Source organism: Macaca nemestrina, chromosome 4 (genome assembly GCF_043159975.1).
Source record: "Macaca nemestrina isolate mMacNem1 chromosome 4, mMacNem.hap1, whole genome shotgun sequence".
Taxonomy (NCBI): domain Eukaryota; kingdom Metazoa; phylum Chordata; class Mammalia; order Primates; family Cercopithecidae; genus Macaca; species Macaca nemestrina.
In genome coordinates, this window is record NC_092128.1 from 182,598,597 (window position 1) to 182,617,584 (window position 18,988).

At 48.4% G+C, this 18,988-nt stretch overlaps 1 protein-coding gene across 1 annotated transcript; it reads right to left on the minus strand.

Moving 5' to 3' along the window:
- Positions 1-609: 609 nt before the first annotated feature.
- Positions 610-15,676, minus strand: LOC105472933 (putative uncharacterized protein B3GALT5-AS1). The gene is given in 3 exon segments (XM_011726532.3): positions 610-993; positions 12,673-12,759; positions 15,370-15,676. Coding segments are annotated over 3 exon segments (540 nt in total). The 5' UTR covers positions 15,439-15,676.
- Positions 15,677-18,988: the final 3,312 nt, after the last annotated feature.

Consider the following 18,988-nt stretch of genomic DNA (forward strand, 5'->3'; position numbering starts at 1 on the left):
TCACATTAAAGCCCCAAGCTCCTTCTCTTCCCACATCACTTTCCACTCTATGTCCTCTGTCTTCTAGTACATGGGCCCTGTATTAATCCATTTTCATGCTGCTATGAAGAAATACTCGAGGCTAGGTAATTTATAAAGGAAAGAGGTTTAATTGACTCAAAGTTCCACAGAGCTGGGGAGGCCTCAAGAAACTAACAATCATTGTGGAAGGGGAAGCAAACTTGTCCTTCTTCACTTGGCTGCAGGAAGGAGAGTCCTGAGCAAAAGGGTTTTGGAAAAGCTCCTTGTAAACGTTGAGATCTGGTGAGAACTCACTTATCACAAGAACAGCATGAGGGTAACCGCCCCCATGATTTAATTACCTCCCACAGGGTCCCTCCCGCAACACGTGTGAGTTAACAATTCGGATTACAATTCAAGATGAGATTTGGGTGGGGACACAGAGCCAGACCATATAAGGCCCTGTGTAGCTGGCAGAATAATGATCCCCCAAGATACCTGCCCTCTGATCCCTAATACCTGTGAATATGGCACATTACATGGCAAAAGGGACTTTGCAGGTAGAATTAAGGTCACAGACCTTAGAATGGGGAGGTTATCCTGGCTGATTCAGGTGGGTCCAATATACTCACATGCACTCTTAAAGATGAAAGAGGGAGGCAGACAAGCCATAGAGAGTGGAAGAGGCGGGAGAGAGTCACAGTGCAAGAGGGACTCTTTCCGCGGGTGCTGGCTGAGATGAGGATAAGGATAAGATGAGCCATGAGCCAGGGAGGGCAGGCGGCCTCCAGATGCTGAGGGCAACCCCTGTCCAACAGCCAGCAAGGAAACAAAGACTTCATGCCTACAACCTCACACAGCTGAATTCTGTCAGCAGCCCCAGTGAGCCTGGATGTGGATCCTCCTCCAGAACTCAGCCCCGATGATACCTTGGTTTTGGCTTTGAGAGACGAAGCACAGAAGCCAGCAGAGCCCGTGAGATTTCTGACCTCCCTTGGGAAGTGTAAGATAATACACTTGTATCGTTTTAAACTATGTTAGTCGCAGTTTATTCCAGAAGCCACAGGAAACATTGCCCCTGCACATGTCCTCATTTGCATGCTTTCTTGCGTGCTGCTGCTGGGAACACCTGTGCTTCAGCTCGCCACTAAGTTAAAATCTCACCTGTCCTGGAAGGCCCAGCTTCCACAGCCACCCTGAGCAGCACTGCCCTGCCCTTAATGACAGAGCAGAATGAATCACCTTCTTTGTGCTTGGAGAATTTTGCTTCTATCTCAACATAGTGCGTGCGGTGAGTGGTTAGCATCTACGCGATGGTTGCCTTTTGCTGCAGTCTGACCCTTGTCCCTAGCCCAGTGCCTGATAGTCTGCCTGTCAATCAAATATTTATTTATTCTATGTTGTGCCACACAGGTGTGTCATAGGTACTAGGTATACAGGGATGCCTAAGTCAGACCCAGAGCCCTTCATTCTCTCATAGACCTTCTAGGCTACACATATTCAGGGCCTCATAAACATCTGCTAAGTTAATTGAACCAAGGCCTCCTAGAGACAAGCCACAATCACCAGGAAGCAGGACTGGCCTGGTCTCTCTGTCAGGGCAGCCTCATGTATATGCACACGGGAGTCTTCCTCCCACAGCATAGACCATCTGCCATCTGCAGGAAGGTGTGGGGCACCAGGAATGCTCATCGCAGGTGGTATTCGCTTCAGCCATGATTTGCCTGGGGCACAATAGAGTGCCGCTTTCCTTCTTCTCCTCAAACTTCCTTTTTATAAGGTGACTGCAATAATATTTACACACGTAGTTTCCAAAAGGCTTTTTTCACATTCGCAATGACATTTAATTCTTAGGACAAACCTAGGGTACACACAGAAGTAAAGCAAAGAACACATTTGATTGATTACAATTGTATAGCTGTTTTATTTAGTCTTTCCTGCTGAAAAGTCCCAGTTATATAACTACAGGTTAATCAGGGGCTGCTAATGGTTTAACCTTTTTCTTTCATCTAGGCATTTACAAGAAATAGCTGAAGCTAAGTTTTGCTTATGTTGGGAAATCAAGCAAGATCTGCATCTCTTACGAGGCTTAACTGGTTTAGTCTGTGTTAGCTCAGTAGTGTACCCGACCGCTTCTGGCTTGGAGCTGTTTGGATCGGTGTTTTCACAAATAAACTCTACACTTTTATGGTGCCTCAGTTTACCATTTAACAGAGGCCTCAGAAGAAATCCACTCTGCCGACCCCTCGATCACAGACTTCCAGCCTCCAGAACTGTGGGCGGATAAATGCCTGTTACTTAAGCTGCCCAGTCTGTGGGTCTTATGGCAGCCCAAGCACATGAATCCACTTACCTGTGGCCTTATTTAAGTTCCCTCCCATCCCTGGCCTCCCTGACCCGCGCTGTCTACTTTAATCTCTGTGACCACGTCCCCATCTCCACCATGCAAGTCGGGGGCCAGGCTGGCTCAGCAGGGCCTTGAGCCGGCCTGGGGTAACCCCAAGGCTGAAGATTCACCAGTGATAAACAGAGACACAGAGAGACACATGTCGGGCTGAGCTGGAAGCTGGATGGGAGAGTCAGGGGCTCAGTGCCCGAGAAGAGGCAGGAAGGGTCTCCTGTGTGGCAGGGGTCAAGGGATGGATAGAAGCCTTAGCATGTGGACAACAGACGTGAATTGGAAGCTCCTGGAGCCTGCAGGGAAAGCAGCTGAGGTTTCCAGCTGCTTGTCCCGATGGTTATCTCTGTGTGCAGTTGACCTTGCTGGCCAGAGGTGAGGCAGCTGGGCTGGGAAAGCTGGGAGGCGACCCCCAGCCTCAGGGACATCTTTCCTCGTGCTCTTCAGAGTCACGATTCACACACGTCTCCCCCTTCTTCTTCTGGGAGCCTTCTACAGGCGGGGAATGCTGCTTCCTTAAGGACCTCCAAGGTCCACCCTTTGTTTGTGTCCCAGCGTCCACCACTGTGCCGGACACAGTAACTCCCCTGTAGACGCAGGTTGAACAAAAGGATCAATTAGGAAATCAGTTTGCAACTGCCACTTTCCTTTCAGTTTTACAGCTTTTATCTGCAAGGCACGATAGGCTTGGTGGAATGACTGGCCAAGATGGCAAAGCCAGGAGGAATTTGCAGCAGAGATTTTTACCCTCATTTTGGATTTGGTGGGGTCAGGTAACCTGAGGGTGATTCTGGAGGATGGCCGATAAAAACATTCTTGGTTGCAAAGTTTTCAAGAGCTCTGGAGGCAGGTCAGGCATGAAAATGTGAAAATGATGGCTTGTCCTGTAGAACTCTATAAGGAAGAATGGGGCTGAGTAAATTATTGAATAGCAACTTTTTCTTTCCTTTCCTTTTTTTTTAACCAGTGGGAAGCTGAGCATCTCAGAACATCTATTATTATCACCAAAAACATAGATGTCATAAAATTTATAGCGCTCCATTTAGAGATTGGAAGATCTAGGCATTAAACACTTAAGCCATTTTCTAATGCTATAAAATAAGATTAATGATGTATCCTTTTTAATGATCCCTTTTCTAAGATTAAAATCTTTGATGTGGAAAATGTTCATTGCTGTTCCTATTTCGAGGCCTGGGTGAATTACCTTACCTTCTCTGACTGTGACAGACCCCTGTGCCCACTGCAAAGTTCTACCTTCCCATTTATTGGGTTTCCCAGGTTTTCTAAATTTATTGATTTAACTCTAGTGGTTCAATTTATTCCAGAAATTTATTCACTAACTGCATGGCACTGCACTTTCTTACACAAGGGAGTTCTTCTATGGTTGACAGTGGAATTATTGTCAGTCATCAATAGGAATACATGAGCATGTCCTGTTTATAGTTCTGCAGGTAGAACTTGGGTAATATGAGGGATCGTGACTTGTTTGCATGAGGCTCCCAATGAGGATGTATTGTTGAAATTTTAATTGTAATTCAGTAGGTAAGCAAGAAATAATAGTTCAGAGCATCGTTCCCCAGAGTCCTTTCATTGTGACCAGGGTTTAAAGTAAGTGGCAAAGTAAACAAAAATGCTACCCCCCAAATATGGAGCAACCCTCCCCCGCCAAACTCTCCCCACCCTGACTCTTGGAGCTTCACTGTGGCTGGAGGCTGCTGTCCCCGGCAGTGCTGCAGCCGTAGACACTGCCTGCTCACGGGACAGACCTGTCTTGTGTCTCAGCACACAGCCTAATGTGCTACTCCTTCTGCAACTATCACTCAAGTTTCAGCATAGCTTTTCCATATTTTAGCCTGAATGGCTGATGCTGGTTGTATTCAGTGATGGGAGACAGAAACTAGAGAACAAAAAGAAGAGCTGCTGCTGCTTCCTCTTTTCTCCCTCCTCAGCCAAGCACGATGCAGAAGGTCAGCTCTTAGAGGAGGAGCAAGCAGGCCAGGCCTGCTTCAGCATCCACTTGTGCGCAACTTAACACTCACATGGTAACACCATGCGAAGTTCGCGAACATAAAAACAAATGACATCGGGTCCTCTTCCCCAGATGAGATGAGTAGCATGCAGACCAAAGGACAGCAGTCCCCGCAGTGCAGTGTGCCGTGTACTGCTGCAGAAGGAGGGACAGAAGTGCTTGAGGATGATGCCACTAACTGGGAGTGGGGGAGACAGAGAAGGGGGCATGGGCTGTGGGTTTTGATGGCTGAACAGGAGTTTCCTAGGGACCTGGGGAAGGGAAGAGTGGACAGGACAGAAATAAATAATGCCAGAGTTCTGTGTCACAAACGGTGGACTGTCAGTACGGCTGGTGGGAGGGGCCGTGCAGCACCCAGTCAGCAGTAGGGCTGGGTGGGCAGCTCAGGGCCAGACTATGAATGAGCTTTCTAGTGTGTATGGCTCTGGCCAGGCACAGTCATGGTTTTCAAGCAAGGACTTGATTTAAATAGATCAGATTCTTCTAACATGGAGCTCAGGAGGGAGACCAGGCATAGGGTGGCTACCAAGCGCCTGCCAGAAATGGTGAGGCCTGGGCTGGGGAGGATGGAGAAGCTGGACCCAAAAGACATGCTTAGGGAGAAGCGACTGCGATTTGTGAGGGAGTGAGATGGGAGACCCGCAGCTTCTGACGGGAGTGTCGAGTGGACGGTGACACCATGCACCCAGAAAGGCAGTCATAGAAGGTCCAGCAGGTTGGTGGGGAAGCTGGTGGAAAGGCCCTCGAGGCATCTGCCTGCCTTCTCTGCTTTTCACCCCTTGTCCTGCCCTTGTCAGTCTTGTGAGCCTTGGTGAGCGTCGGGGAACTTCACCGGGAGAGGCAGAGCCATGGCCCAAGCTGTGCCCAGCTTGGAGGGGGTGCACAGGAGGAGTGTGGCCTGGAGAAGCCTGCCCACGCCTCCTTCTGTGGGGGCCAGCGGTGGCTTGGGCTGGTGCTCCCACGCTTGTGCATTCTATTAGCCTGTGCTAGTCCACAGGCCAGCGGCTGGGTCTCATCCCAGCAAGGAAATTTGGAGCTTCCCGCTTTCCTCTTGCTTTTCTTTAGATAAGGTATATGGTGAACTCAGTCCTTCCCCAGCTGCTTCTGGGGGGTGTGGCAAAGCACAAAGTGTTGAGATCTCCTGGTTCAGGGAGAGAGGGATCTAGTGCCTGAAAAACGTGACAAGAACACTTGGCTTTTCTGAAAACACTCATCATTCTTTCCTAGCATAGCAGTTATTTTCTGTCCCCGGGCTTTGGTGACAGTGTTGTCTGGTTCCACAGATGTCAAAAACTCAAGTTTATGCAAAGACTTTCACTTCTCAGGCTCCAAAGGCCTCCACAAGCTCCCCTCATCAGTGTTCATGGACTTGAATTTCATGTTGTCGAATGAGTGTCAGGTAGTGGCAGAAATAACGCATGTATCACACATTTATTGATTTATTTCCCTTGGATTTATTTTACTTTAGAACACCATTACCCAAAGCAGAACTCCGGAAATGCTAGTCCTACAACATCATCTTTGAAGAATGGGTTTCATTTTCAGATGCTTGGGAAATATTGCGTTCCCTGTGCTGCTGTTGCACATCAATTCTCAACTCACAGTAAAGGCTCTGAGAAGGCCTGCATTGTAAAACTGTGCAGACAGGGTCTCCCCAAGTTGTCACACACGAGATCCTGGACTCTGCTTAGTGGTTTTCGTTTTTTTTCTAAATGCATTTTGAACAGCCAGGGTACAGACTACTGTGAAGACCACCCTAGGATACACAAACCATGAAAGCCTTTCTAAGTCATGTTGTTGAGTCTGTAAAAGAGGAGGAAATTTGGGAAATGGGCAGCAGGCTTTTCCTGGCCCTCAAGAGAGGATCTCACTCCTTTTTGCATTGATCTCCCTTTTCCATTTTTACTTTGCCTCTGATTAAATTTTCTTATTGCTCTTCACCCCATTTCTTGGTGTTTTGCCTCAGATGAAAGTAGGGTAATTAGTTCCTTATCTCTGTTTTAAAGAATTTCATCTGGCTTCCAGCTCAGTGGCTAATTATGGCTTTATGGATTTCCTTCTTTGAAATACATCTATGCTAAATACTGCCAGCTTCTCATTCACTTCAAGCTAAAGTGGGAAGCTCTGTAGGCCTAAATCTCTCCCTTCACTTTAGATTCATACTGTTAATGATAAAAAGGGGGAGAGGAGGCTGGGTGTGGTGGCTCATGCCTGTAATCCCAGCACTTCGGGAGGCCAAGGTGGGCAAATCACTTGAGGCCAGGAGTTCAAGACCAGCCTGGTCAATGTGGCAAAACCCCATTTCTACAGAAAATAGGCAAAAATTAGCCAGGTGTGGTGGCACACACCAGTAATTCCAGCTACTCTGGAGGCTGAGGTGGGAGGATTGCTTGAGCCCAGGAGGTGGAGGCTGTAGTCTGCTGAGATTGTGCCACTGCACTCCAGCTTGGGTGATGGAGTGAGACTCTGTCTCAAAACAAAAACTAAAACAAAAACAAAAACCAGCAAAGTCCTAAGTCAGTCCAAAAAGTGGGAGAGGAATTAGGTGGACTAACAAAGTAATATGTACATGTTATAACTTCAGGCTATTTCTGTTTGTCAGGAGATTGCTTTACCTGGGTCAATTATTTGGTTCCTCTGTGGCTCAGTTTTCTCATCAGTAAAATGGAAGAATAACACCATGTAACTCACAAAATTGTAGCCAGAAAGAAATGTCAAACATTTAGAATAATGATTGGCACAGAGCTTTAATAATAACAACAACAACAAGGCCAGGTGCAGTGGCTCATGCCTGTAATCCCAGCACTTTGGAAGGCCGAGGCAGGTGGATCACGAGGTCAGGAGATCGAGACTATCCTGGCTAATACGGTGAAACCCCGTCTCTACTTAAAAAAAAAAAAAAAAAAAAAAAAAAAAAAATTAGCCGGGCGTGGTGGCAGGCGCCTACTTGGGAGACTGAGGCAGGATAATGGCGTGAACCCGGGAGGCAGAGCTTGGCAGTGAGCCGAGATTGCGCCACTGCACTCCAGCCTGGGCGAAAAAGCAAGACTCTGTCTCAAAAACAACAACAACAACAAAAAGCAAAAACAAAAACAAAAAACCAAAACAAAACAATAATAATACATAATATTACTCTAAAGAGATACTTAAATGAGTTTTTCTAAATTTACATCTAATTCTTTTTCCCAGGCTTTACTCAATAAAATCAATAATGATAAATCCTGGAAAACAGAGCCTTAACATCACAGTGTTATTAGTTCATCAAGCATTGCTGGCACTTTTTACTTTATTCTGGAGATCCAAAAATGCTTCTGGTCTGGACACTCGAATAGCAGAGTGAGCGAGAGGTCCTGGGGGGAATTTGGAGGTCTGAGTTCTGATTCCCAGTCCCCCACTTCCTAGTGATGGGCTCTTGGGTCGCTACCGAATGACCAGTGCTGACATGCACTGAGGGCTTACCAGGTGCCGAGCAAAGTTCAAAGCACCTTTCCTGCATCTCCATTGTGGACACGGGGCAGTGAGGTGACAAGAGGCGCTCAGTCACCAGCGAACCTCAATTTCATCTGTGAAATAATAACACCTCCCACTCATCCCTCCCGGTGGGATTATCAGAAGCTTGAATGACATTGAGTGTCTAGAAAGTACTTTGAAAGCTGCAGTGTTCTGGTGGATGAATGTAGGAGGTCCTCAAGTTTTCACTGAAAAGCTTCTGGTTGATGCGTGATTTCTCCCCTTTGCAGGAAGCCGACAAGAAGCATGTTGCTGAGTGATCTTGGGTTTCCATCCTCCATGCCCGTGCATCCACACGTGGGCCCAGCCAGCAAGGAGAAGTCTACCAGGCAGGAGGAGGGGAGACACCAAGAGCCCCCGCAGTAAGTCACAAGAACTGCCTGCACTCTGACTTTCTTTAGCTTCCTCAGCATTTTGTACGGGGCTCCCACTGACCGATGTGGGGGTTAGAACTGGAAGGAAAGGTCCCTCTCCTCCCATCTGGAGGTGTTGAAGTAGCACTGGGCAAAGCCCAGGGTGGTACCTCTGGGGCTACGGCAGGACAGGGGTGTTTAGTGGGTTGGAAGCCCCCGTCCCCAACAAAACATCTCTGACCTGGTTTAAGACATTGGAGGTCCACACACATTTCATTTGAAAAAGGAGTTTCTAACTCTTAAGATAGAAAATCACCAATGAAGTCCAACCCTTAGTGAGAATCAACTGACCTTTCCTCTGCACTCCATCACATTTTAATTTTTTTTAACTTTTTTTTTTTGGAGACAGGGTCTTGCTCAGTTGTCCAGGCTGGAGGGCAGTGGCATGATCATAGCTGACTGCAGCCTTGATCTCCTGGGCTCAAGTGATCTCATCTCAGCCTCCTGAGTAGCTGGGACCACAGGTGTGTGCCACCAATTAGGTGTGCAGCTAATTTTACTATTTTTATTTTTTAATAGATATAAGGTCTTGTGTTGTTCAGGCTAGTCTCGAACTCCTGAGATCAAGGAATCTTCCCGCCTTGGCCTCTGAAAGCGCTAGGATTGCAGGCACAAGACATCTTTACGTTTTTGTGGAGGTTCTGTTTGCTTCTGCACCTTGGTCCAATCCTAGCATGGTCAGTTATCACCAAGTTGGTGTCTCTTATGCCACTGCATGTTCCCGAAGGAGAAATAGTTTATTTTTCCTTGTGCCCCACCTCAAAGGATGATCAACATATTAAGCCGACACTCCAGAACGTATAGGCTTCCGATCAATGCGCTGTCTTGCCAATGGTCCCAGAACTACACTCTCTTCAATATGCCTCTTTTGACAGAGCTCAAGGTACAGGAAAATCTCAAATGCAGAAAAGTCTTTGAGTGTGAATTTAATTTTCAGTGCATCAAAAAATCATTTAGCACTAGGAAGATCGTCTCTCTGATGGGAACGGTGTGTGCCTCTAAAGAATGGGTTCCTTGAGAGGGTAGGAAATGATTCTGAAGGCTTCTTAACATGAAATGCTGCTATGCTGGTTGAAAAAAAAAAATCAGTTCTGTTATTTCAGAATTCTACTTTCTGCTTCCTTCCCAATCATACAAGCTACATGACATTGAATTCTGTGTGCTAGGCAGTTCTGCAAAGGGACAGGCGGTCCTTGGGTCTGGGTTGAAAACAAGAGCTTAAGTCCAGTCTCTCCAAGCACTGGTTAGCTGCATGCGACATGGCATGTCCACAGATGCTGCATTCTGAAGAAGTCAGGATCACCAGCAACAGATAGAAAGAGACCCTGGGCGTGATGGCTCATGCCTGTAATTCCAGTACTTTGGGAGGGATTGCCCGCGTCCAAGAGTTCAAGACCAGCTTGGACAACACAGAAAGACCCCTGTCTATAAAAAAAAAAAAAAAAATTAAAAAAGACCACGCTGGGAAACATACTGAGACTCTGTTTCTACAAAAGAGATCCCCGCCCCCCCCTTTTTTTTTTGAGACACAGTCTCATTGTCACCCAGGCTGGAATGCAGTGGCATGATCTTGGCTTACTGCAACTTCCGCCTCCCAGATTCAAGTGATTCTCCTGCTTCAGCCTCCCAAGTAGCTGGGATTACAGGCATGCACCACCACACCCGGCTAATTTTTGTATTTTTAGTAGAGGCGAGGTTTCACCATGTTGGTCAGGCTGGTCTTGAACTCCTGGCCTCAAGTGATCCACCCGTCTCAGCCTCCCAAAGTGCTGGGATTACAGGGGCTAGCCACCAAACCTGGCCTGTTTTTTTTTTTTTTTTTTTTTTTAAGGGTCTGTGTCTCAATATGTTGCCCAGGCTGCTCTGGAACTCTTGGTCTGAAGCGATTCTCCTGCCTCAGCCTCCCAAGTAGCTAGAATTACAGGCGCACACCACCTAGCCTAGTTTATCCCAAATTTTTAAATAGAAATTTGTATTCCTGAAAGAAATATGAAAAGGACCAAAGCAAAGTGGTTTTCACTTATTTGTTTGCATGTTGGAAGTGAGATTGCCTTTAGATCCTCTTTCCCAATATTACTATAAATTAAACTAACTTTAAAGCGGTGAACTTTCCTCCCAAGCTTACTGCACTATCTAAAGGCCCTTGTGGTCTAAAAGCAAAAGATCATATGTTTTAAGGATGAATGGTGCCATTGTTACTATGTGAATGCTCACTATGTTTAGGCTCTGTGTTGAGTTTTACTCAGTCACTCATTTAAAAAATTTATTTATTAATGCATCACTTCGTTTATTCACTTAGCACCTGTCTTGAATACCTGCTATATCTCACGAACTGTGGTAGGCACTGGTGGAAACAGAAGTCAGTGAGACACATGAAGGAGGCCTGTAGTAAAGATAGAAATTAAGACAAACAAACACAAAAATGCCTGAGAGTTGGCCAGGCCCGGTGGCTCATACTTGTAATCCCAGCACTTTGGGAGGCCAAGGCGAGTGGATCATTTGAGGTCAGGAGTTTGAGACCAGCCTGGCCAACATGATAAAACCCTAACTCTACTAAAAATACAAAAATTAGCTGAGCGTGGTGGCAGATGCCTGTAATCCCAGCTACTCCAGAGGCTGAGGCAGGAGAATTGCTTGAACCTGGGAGGCGGAAGTTGCAGTGAGCCGAGATCGCGCCGCTGCACTCCAGCTTGGGTGACAGAGCGAGACTCAGTCTCAAAAAAAAAAAAAAAAAAAAAAAGCCTGAGAATTGTTGTGTTACCAAAAAGAAAGCACAGAGTGCCACAGGAGTCCTCCAGTGTTTGGCTGCCCCATCTTTCCCTAAGCTTTACAACAACGCTGTTATGCCCACTATGCGGATGGGGAACTGAGGGGTGGTGCTTACTTATGGAGCAAGAGTTTGCAAAACCAAGTTGACGAAACTCTACATGTTCTTACCACTCCATCTCCTCCCTGGCTTGGAACTTCCATGCTGAAGAGTCCAGATGGACCTTAATTTTAGAGACCTTAGAATGAGTTTAGGTTTATATGCTCCAGAACTCACTAGAAATGTCAGGGAAGGGACAGCCGTGGGGAAGGGGGTGCATTGTGCTGAGAATTTTGTATAAGAAGCCAGCTCAACAGTGAAAGGTGGTGATCATTTTTCAAGTGTCCTCGGTTTTTCATGTGTCATAAAATTGTATTATTCAGGAAAAATCCCCACAATCAAATTAAAAACTTCTATGAAAATATAAAAAGAGAAGCTTACTGATGAATGCTTATAAACTGGTTACAGTACTTTCTCTGTGGCCTCAGGGCTGGAGGGCTGTGTTTTTTCAGAGGTGACCAGGGACCATCCAAACACAGCCTCCTTCCATTAATGTGACCTTCTGTTAACCAGCATAGACTCTTCTGGTCCCATTCAGAGAGTGAATTCCTTCATTAGCTGGGAAGGCGTGGTCCCACCTACTTACGGAATGAGGGGCTACCTTCATCCTACCCCATAGGGTGCAACTGGCCACAGCCTTACCTATCTGTGTAACGCACAATTGTCATGTAATAACTCCGTGGGCCACCCTGGCTTGGGCCATGTTTCCTCAGCTCCCTGGGAGTGGTGGTGGTTATAATCATGTTCTGCAGTCCCAATGAAGGCTCCCACCCAGTTGAGGAAAAGTCAGCCTGTTTGTTGCAGCAAGATCAGCCCACGTGGGCAGGGTCTCCCTCAAGTGAGGCAGTGATGCGGCTCCCAGGGGCCCCAGGACAGGAGCCACACTGCCGGCACACACCTCAGACTCCAGGCAGCAGCCGCTACCTCCAGGGTTCAGCTCCCAGTTCCCCAGCCCACTCTGTTCTCCCACGCTTCACCTTGCTGCAAGAGAAAGCTTTGTTTCATGCTTCAGAAAACTGCTGTGGGCCTGGAAAGCCTTTCAGGCAGAGGCATTCTAATTAGTATTGTGACTTCCCTGGGAAAATCATTTTCCAGGCTTCAAAGAACCTCTGATGATTCTCTAACTTTTCATGAGGGTCCCTGGGACATCTCAACCATGAAGCTCATTCCACTTAGGTTTTTGAATCAGAAATGCAGGAATTTTCTGCTGGTAGTGGCTGGAGCTTCCTTGAGATGAGTGAAGAGCAGGTGAGCTCTCCTGGCTCCCACCATCAGCAGCCTGGATCAGGAGGGGAGAAGGAACTTGCTTGCACATTTTGCAACCAAACCCCATGGTAGAAAAGGGCCCTCGTAGTGGGTCTTAAGATAGATGAAAGGAAAAAAAAAAAAAAAAGAGCCCTCACTTGCTCCATTTCCCCAGCCACTGCCCATGGATGCCATCGGCTGATCCCTCCACTTATTTATTCAAGGATTGCTCCAGCATCCCCTGTGTGCCAGGTGGAGGCCTCTGCTGGGGTGCAGTGGTGCACCCTGAAGTCCCGTTCTGGCAGGGGAGACAGAGCATGGACAAATGAGTAAGTGGACCCCGAAATGTCAGGTAGCAATGCTGAGCCAGAAGGATCAGAAATGGGGGACTGAGGTGTGGGAGGACGTGTGCACTAAACAGGGCCTCAGGGAAGGGGAAGTGGTCTCTGAGCAGAGATCTGGTGGAGTCCAGGAGAGTCCCATGTGTATCCAGGAGAGCCTTGGTCCAGGCACAGGGCAGGGAAGGAGCGGGTCCTGAAATGACATGGGCTGGCCTGTGGAAGGAGCACCTGAAGGCTGGCACGGAGGGAGGGACTGGCCGCAGGGAAATTTGACCAGCGACTGCTTCATGCGGTGCAGGACTGGCAGCAGGGGACTTTGACCGGCAGCTCCATCATGGGGCACCATCTTCTGATCTCTAAGTGGCCCTTTCCATGGAGCTGTCATGGATAAATGTTTTCTGTAGCTATTGTGGAGCACTGGGTCCTGTTCCTTTCTACGAGAGCAGCCGTTCCCAACTGGGTGTGACTTTGCTCCCCACGGGACATCTGGCAAGTCTGGAGACGTTGTCACAGCTTGTGTGTGTGTGCAGGGGCGCACATCCAGTGGGTAGAGGCCAAGGGTCCTGCTAAGCATCCCACAGTGCACAGGACAATCTCACAACAAGGAATTATCCAACCCAAACTGTCAAGTGTGCTGAGGTTAAGAACCCTGAGACCAAACAGGAGCGTCAGTGAGCATGGGGAAGGATGCACGTCTTGACTGACAGTCACTGGTACCAGGCTCTGGAGGGCCTTGTGGGTGGTGGAAGGCATATGGGGAAGAGGTGCTTGGCTTCTGCAAATCCTTCTCCCATGGGAGAGAAGTCTGCATGGCTCACAGGTGACCCATCCCTACAGTGACCAGGACAGAGCAGACCACTGCCTGGGCCACTGCCTCGGCCTCTCGCATAGTTTAGCAAAGACCAATGTCAGAGCCTGAGACCATGAGCTCTGGCCTAGGATGGATGGATGGATGGATGGATGGATGCTTTCACTTTCTTGACAGGTATCTCCAAGACCCAAGGCCATGGCTAGCTCATCTCACAGTGGTGCTCACTGGGCTAAGCAATTTACACACATTGACCTATGATCTGCCCTTTGCTATAGCCTATTTTCTACATGGTAGTGCTGAACAGTGAGCAGGTACATTCCTGGTGCAGGGTGTTTGCCTTTGCTGTGATCTGATCTGCCTGGAATGCTCCCTCCTCACTTCTCCTGCCCTTTCAGTATCCGGGTCTCAGCTGGAAAACTGCCCCCATGCAGAGGCCCTTACCCCTCCAGTTCGTTTCCTTCATCCTTGTTTTCATACCACTTACTAGCCTAATTGAAAACAAGCTACTCAAATGAAGAAGTCATTGTAGTATAATTCAATTACTCTAGTCTTGGAAACAAAAAATGGAGGACCCTCCTCCCCAGGACAATTTCAGGGAAGAAGCTTCCGGCTCTACCACCAGCACCCAAAGCTGAAATTCTACTTAAACGATTCCCTGATTTTTATACTTGGAATGCAATAAATGTATTTTAACTGTTCTGTCGGTATTTACATATACCCAGGCTGGGCTTCTGTGGCCCCCGCTGAGACTGGCCCCCTGCCCCTCAGAGCACAGCCCTAAGTATCAGTCTCCCAGAGCCCTTTCTCTGGATCCTGCACCTTCCTACCCCCGCCCCCCTGCCACCTTTATTAAAACAACACCTGCCCCATGTCATAGCCCCTCAGGTGCTGGCTCAACTGAGGTGTCCGTGGCTGGACAGAGGTCTGATGTGCTGCTTGGTGCAGGAGGTGCTGGGTGGGAAGGGAGGAAAGGGTGGGAAGGGAGTCGGGCGAACAGCAACCGGTGACTGGGAGGGAGAGGGCAGGGGACACCCTGGAGGGCAGGCAGGCTCACCTCCTGCCCCCTCTGGGGTGGTACCCGCCCCACTTGATGCTGCCTGAAGCGGCATCCTGTCTGGCCCTGCTTGGCTGTGAGTGTGCCAGGCCCGTATGGTTACCCCAGGAAATGGGAGCTGCACAAAGCCACGTGCAGAATCGCGTGGGAGTTTAATAATCCCAGCTGGTGATTGCTGCCCCTCTGCTGCGTTCCTCCCCATCAGACCCCTCACAGGCTTCCCTCCAACCCGACGCTCCAGCTTCTGAGGTCTGTCCGTTCTCTGAAGCCATTCTACACCTTTTAGGCTCTGGACTCCATGTTCCTAATTTTTGTGTGTGGGGGGTCTCTCCCCACTTCCCCATTAGCTCACGTCATCTTTGTGCAAAAAGGATCACTTGTCAGCCGTGGGGAAGAAAGGGCTGGCACTGCTCTGAAGCTGCTTAAGTTATGACATTAGGGAAAATAAGCCGGCTTCATTGGGCCTGGGGTAGGCGCCTGAGCACTGGTAATTTTAAGAGCTTCCCAGGAGATTTTACTGCTGTCAGGGTTGAAGATCACTGAATTGAATATGTTCTCAACTCTTTAAAAATGTGTATTTGTTTACGTAAATATATGTCTATTTTTCCTGCCAGAGAAAGGTGGGGTCCCACTGGCTTCAGCTCCTGCAGCCCCCCCCCCCCCGCCCCGCACTGTGGCTGTGACACATCAGTATTCAGTCACCTGGAGGCCGCCTGTGGCTGTGTGACCCAGGACAGGCCCTCTGACTTCTCTGTGCCGGAGTCGTCTCATCCATGAAATGGGAATCGTCAAGGCACCTACTTCATTGGGTCGTCACTGCGCAGCCCCATAGCGCCCCACGCCTTGCATGACTTTGGCTCATTCCTCACAATCAGGCCTTTTGCTGTGAAGGTAGCATCTCTTTTTAAAAAGATCTGGCGGTGGTGGTGGGGCGGGGGGGCGGTGTTCTCTCCGGGGCATCTGGGGCTTGAGAAGCACAGGACCCTGCAGGCTTGCCTCTCCTGTGAGTGTTTTCAAAGTTAACTTCGGGACGGTTCTCCCGGAGGGCCGGACAGAAACTCAAAGAACCGGCCTCAGGGGATCTGAGTAAATTACCTTCGTCAATTCCTGGTGCTCCGTGAAAGATGCTCTTTCCCTCGGGGCTTCGGAGCTGGAGCATTTGTAGACAGTTCCTGCCTCTTCCCCCGGCTGCCCGCGCGGGGGTCCAGCCGCCTCCCGGAGCCGCCCCCCGCGTCCCCCAGCCCGCGCCGCCCTGCGCGGCCGGCTGGCCTCCTCACCTATCAGATTTCCTGTGCGCATCGCCGCGCGCTCCTCCCACCTCCTAAATGCGGAGCGGAGCGGGGCGGAAAACCATCCTCGGCCTGGACCCAGCGCCTCCGGGGACCGGCCGCGCGCCCCCTGCGTTCGCGGGCCGGGGTGCGGCTCTGAGCCCGCGGCGGCTTCCAGTCCGACTGGGCCTGCCGGGGCTGCCCCGCGCACGGTAAGGCCCGGGGCTGGGGCGCGGGGCGCGGGGAGCGCTGGCCGGGAGCGCGGGGCCGGGTCCTGCGGCGCGCGGGGGCGTGGGTGCCGGGCGCCGGGGACCGCGGCGCGGCCGTGCACTGCAGGCGTGTTCTTCTGTTTTCCTTCGTTCCTTTTAAATGAAGGGAAAGAAAATTGTTACAGACCAAATGTCATCAAACTTGGTGTGAAAACAGATTCATTTATCAAGTCTTATCGCTACTCACGCCACGCACCCAGGAAGTTGTGTTGCTGGGTGGGCACGGTGCGGACGCGAGACTTAGGGAATCAGTACTGGATGGAAACATCACGCAATTAGAAAGAATAGCGTAATCTTAAACAACAACAACAAAACAAACTCTGAAGCACCCTGCGGCACGCAGCTTCTGCATCGTGGGGGTTGTGGAGGGGGCTGCTAAGCAGAATGGTGAGAAAGACAGCTTTGCATTAAGGGATGACACCAGGGGTTTTGACTTTGGGAGGACCAGAAGGGAGTCTGTAGGTCATTGCTAAATACAGTGAGGTACCTTAAGATTCAGTAATGAACATTATTTTAAAAACAATATCTGTACCAGGTGTGTGTGTGTGAGTGTGTGTGCGTGTGCGTGCGTGTGCGTGTGCGCGCCTATGTGTGTGCATGTGCAAGTGTGCTCTCACACACACCGCACTGTAGTTTTCCTTCGTGGTTTTGTTTCATTTTTTGTTTAGGTTTCTGACTTTTGAGGGATAAATACAGCTTCCAAATGATAGCAACTGAATCTGCAGTAATCAGATGTTGGAAAATTATTTTTCACTCGTCCTTTATGTTAGCGTAACAAACTTAAGTCTTTGTTATGAGTGGCCACCTATTGTAAATGTTAACATTACTTCTCATCTCCGCATCTTCCTCATTTACTATTTTTGTCTTTTTCAAAGCGATGGAGATGGAGGAGGAGTAGAATTTAATGAAGATACAGATCTGGGGAAGTGTCATGTTTCGTTGGGTGCCTGGGGTGGGCAGTGGCTGCTGTTGAGAGTATTTTACAGATGTAGGAAGTCCTTAGAGGGGCATTTGTGGGTAAATGCATGCTGATTCTGCCCATCTTTACATGTACCTTTTGTGGTGTTTCCTCTTTAAAACAGGTGCGTGTAATATGCAAATTTGGTTTCAAAGAGAGAATTGTGTATCTTTTAAGGAATGATTGCATATGTGTTAAGTCTTGTTTTCTATCTCCTTTCATTTTTTTCTTCTCTTTTAAAGTCAGTTTGTCTTAAATAATTTCTTTGTTAGGTAAATTTAATAATAATAAAAATCTGACGTGTTCAGGAAGGAGCTCAGTGTGAGGCCCATGGACGTTACCTCCCGGAAATGCAAATCGGAAAGAGATGTTTCACTATGCTGTTACCTCAGAGGACTGACAAGGACAAGGTGGTCTTTGCAAAGGTTCTTCCAGACAGGGTCATCTCTTCTTTTGTAGGATTTCTAAGTAGGTACCTTGAATGAACAAGGGCCACCTTTGATAGTCGGTTTTATGAAAATCTGCGTACTTCACCATGGCCAAACTTCTCCACATGGATGGTAACCTTCATCCATTCAGCAGAGGATACCAGGGTGTAGCCCTCCCTCCTCTGTCCCTGGACAGCTACAGATTGAGGCCAGTTCAGCCGGCTCCCAGAAGAGTTTCAGAGTCTCCATCTTCTCCTTCCTGGGCATGGAACTGAGCCCAGTACTGGCGTCCGAGGGGATGCTCCCCCATACATACTTGTCCATTGAACTGGGTGTCTGATCAGATTTCTGCTTGGTTTTCTGCCAGGCCTAGAGCCTGATCCTGAATCCTGGTTGAAAAGCTGCCTGGGCTTTATCAACCTCTCTCCCCAGGTGACCTGGATGCTGATGGGGATGGAGTCCCTCCTTGGACCTGAGAGACGTCTACCTCCTTGACTATAACATCCTTGTTCCTGGGCCCCACCCAAGCTTCGTGGCCCTGGGTAAACCCAGGTTTGCAGCCTGTGTTCATTTTTCTTCTGTTGACCCTTCTCCTTCTACTCCTTACTTTCCTCTGCCGCCCCTTCCTGCTCCCAGGTAAGTCCTTGGACTTGGTGAGGGCTCCCCTATTCCTTGTTAATTCCAGTTTCTTCTCTTTTGCCTTGGCCTGAGGATAGGGTTCCGTCAAGCTTTGTGGCTGACCTCTTCTGAGTTTTGACAACACTGCTTTGCCTGTGGAAGGAGGGAGTTAACTGACCCTGTGTCAGGTGAAGGGGTGCGTAAGAAGATTTATAGAGATTTTGAGAACTAACATGGCCTTCAGTTGAAAACCAGAATTAGGAGCTCTGAGTATTGTGCAGGTGTAGTGAGATTCATTTGAAAAACAAATCAACTGGAATTTTTATGTCTAATTTTGAACATCATCCCCACATCCTCAATAGAAGACATCAGAGCCAGAAGTCGTTTGGGACCAAGTTGGGTAAATAAAGTGGCTAATCACTCATTCACGCTTTGAATAAATATTCTTGCAGAGATAAATAACTCAGGCTCTGCAGCCAGATGCCTGGGTTCAAATTCCAGCTTTGACAGGTACTTGTTATATGACCTTGGGCAGATTACTTAATTTCCTTATGTCTCAGTGTCGTTAATTAAAATTGAAGAGAATAATAGTACTTATTTCATAGGAGTGGTTGTGAGGAGTACATGGTTCTGTATGTAATAAAGAACAATAGAACAGTGCCAGATATATACATGCTATGTAAGTTATAGCTATTGTTGTTATTATGACTTCCTATTGTGTGCCACGCACTTTACCATGCTGAGTAATAATTGTTTTGGATCAAGAATGAGGTATGGAAA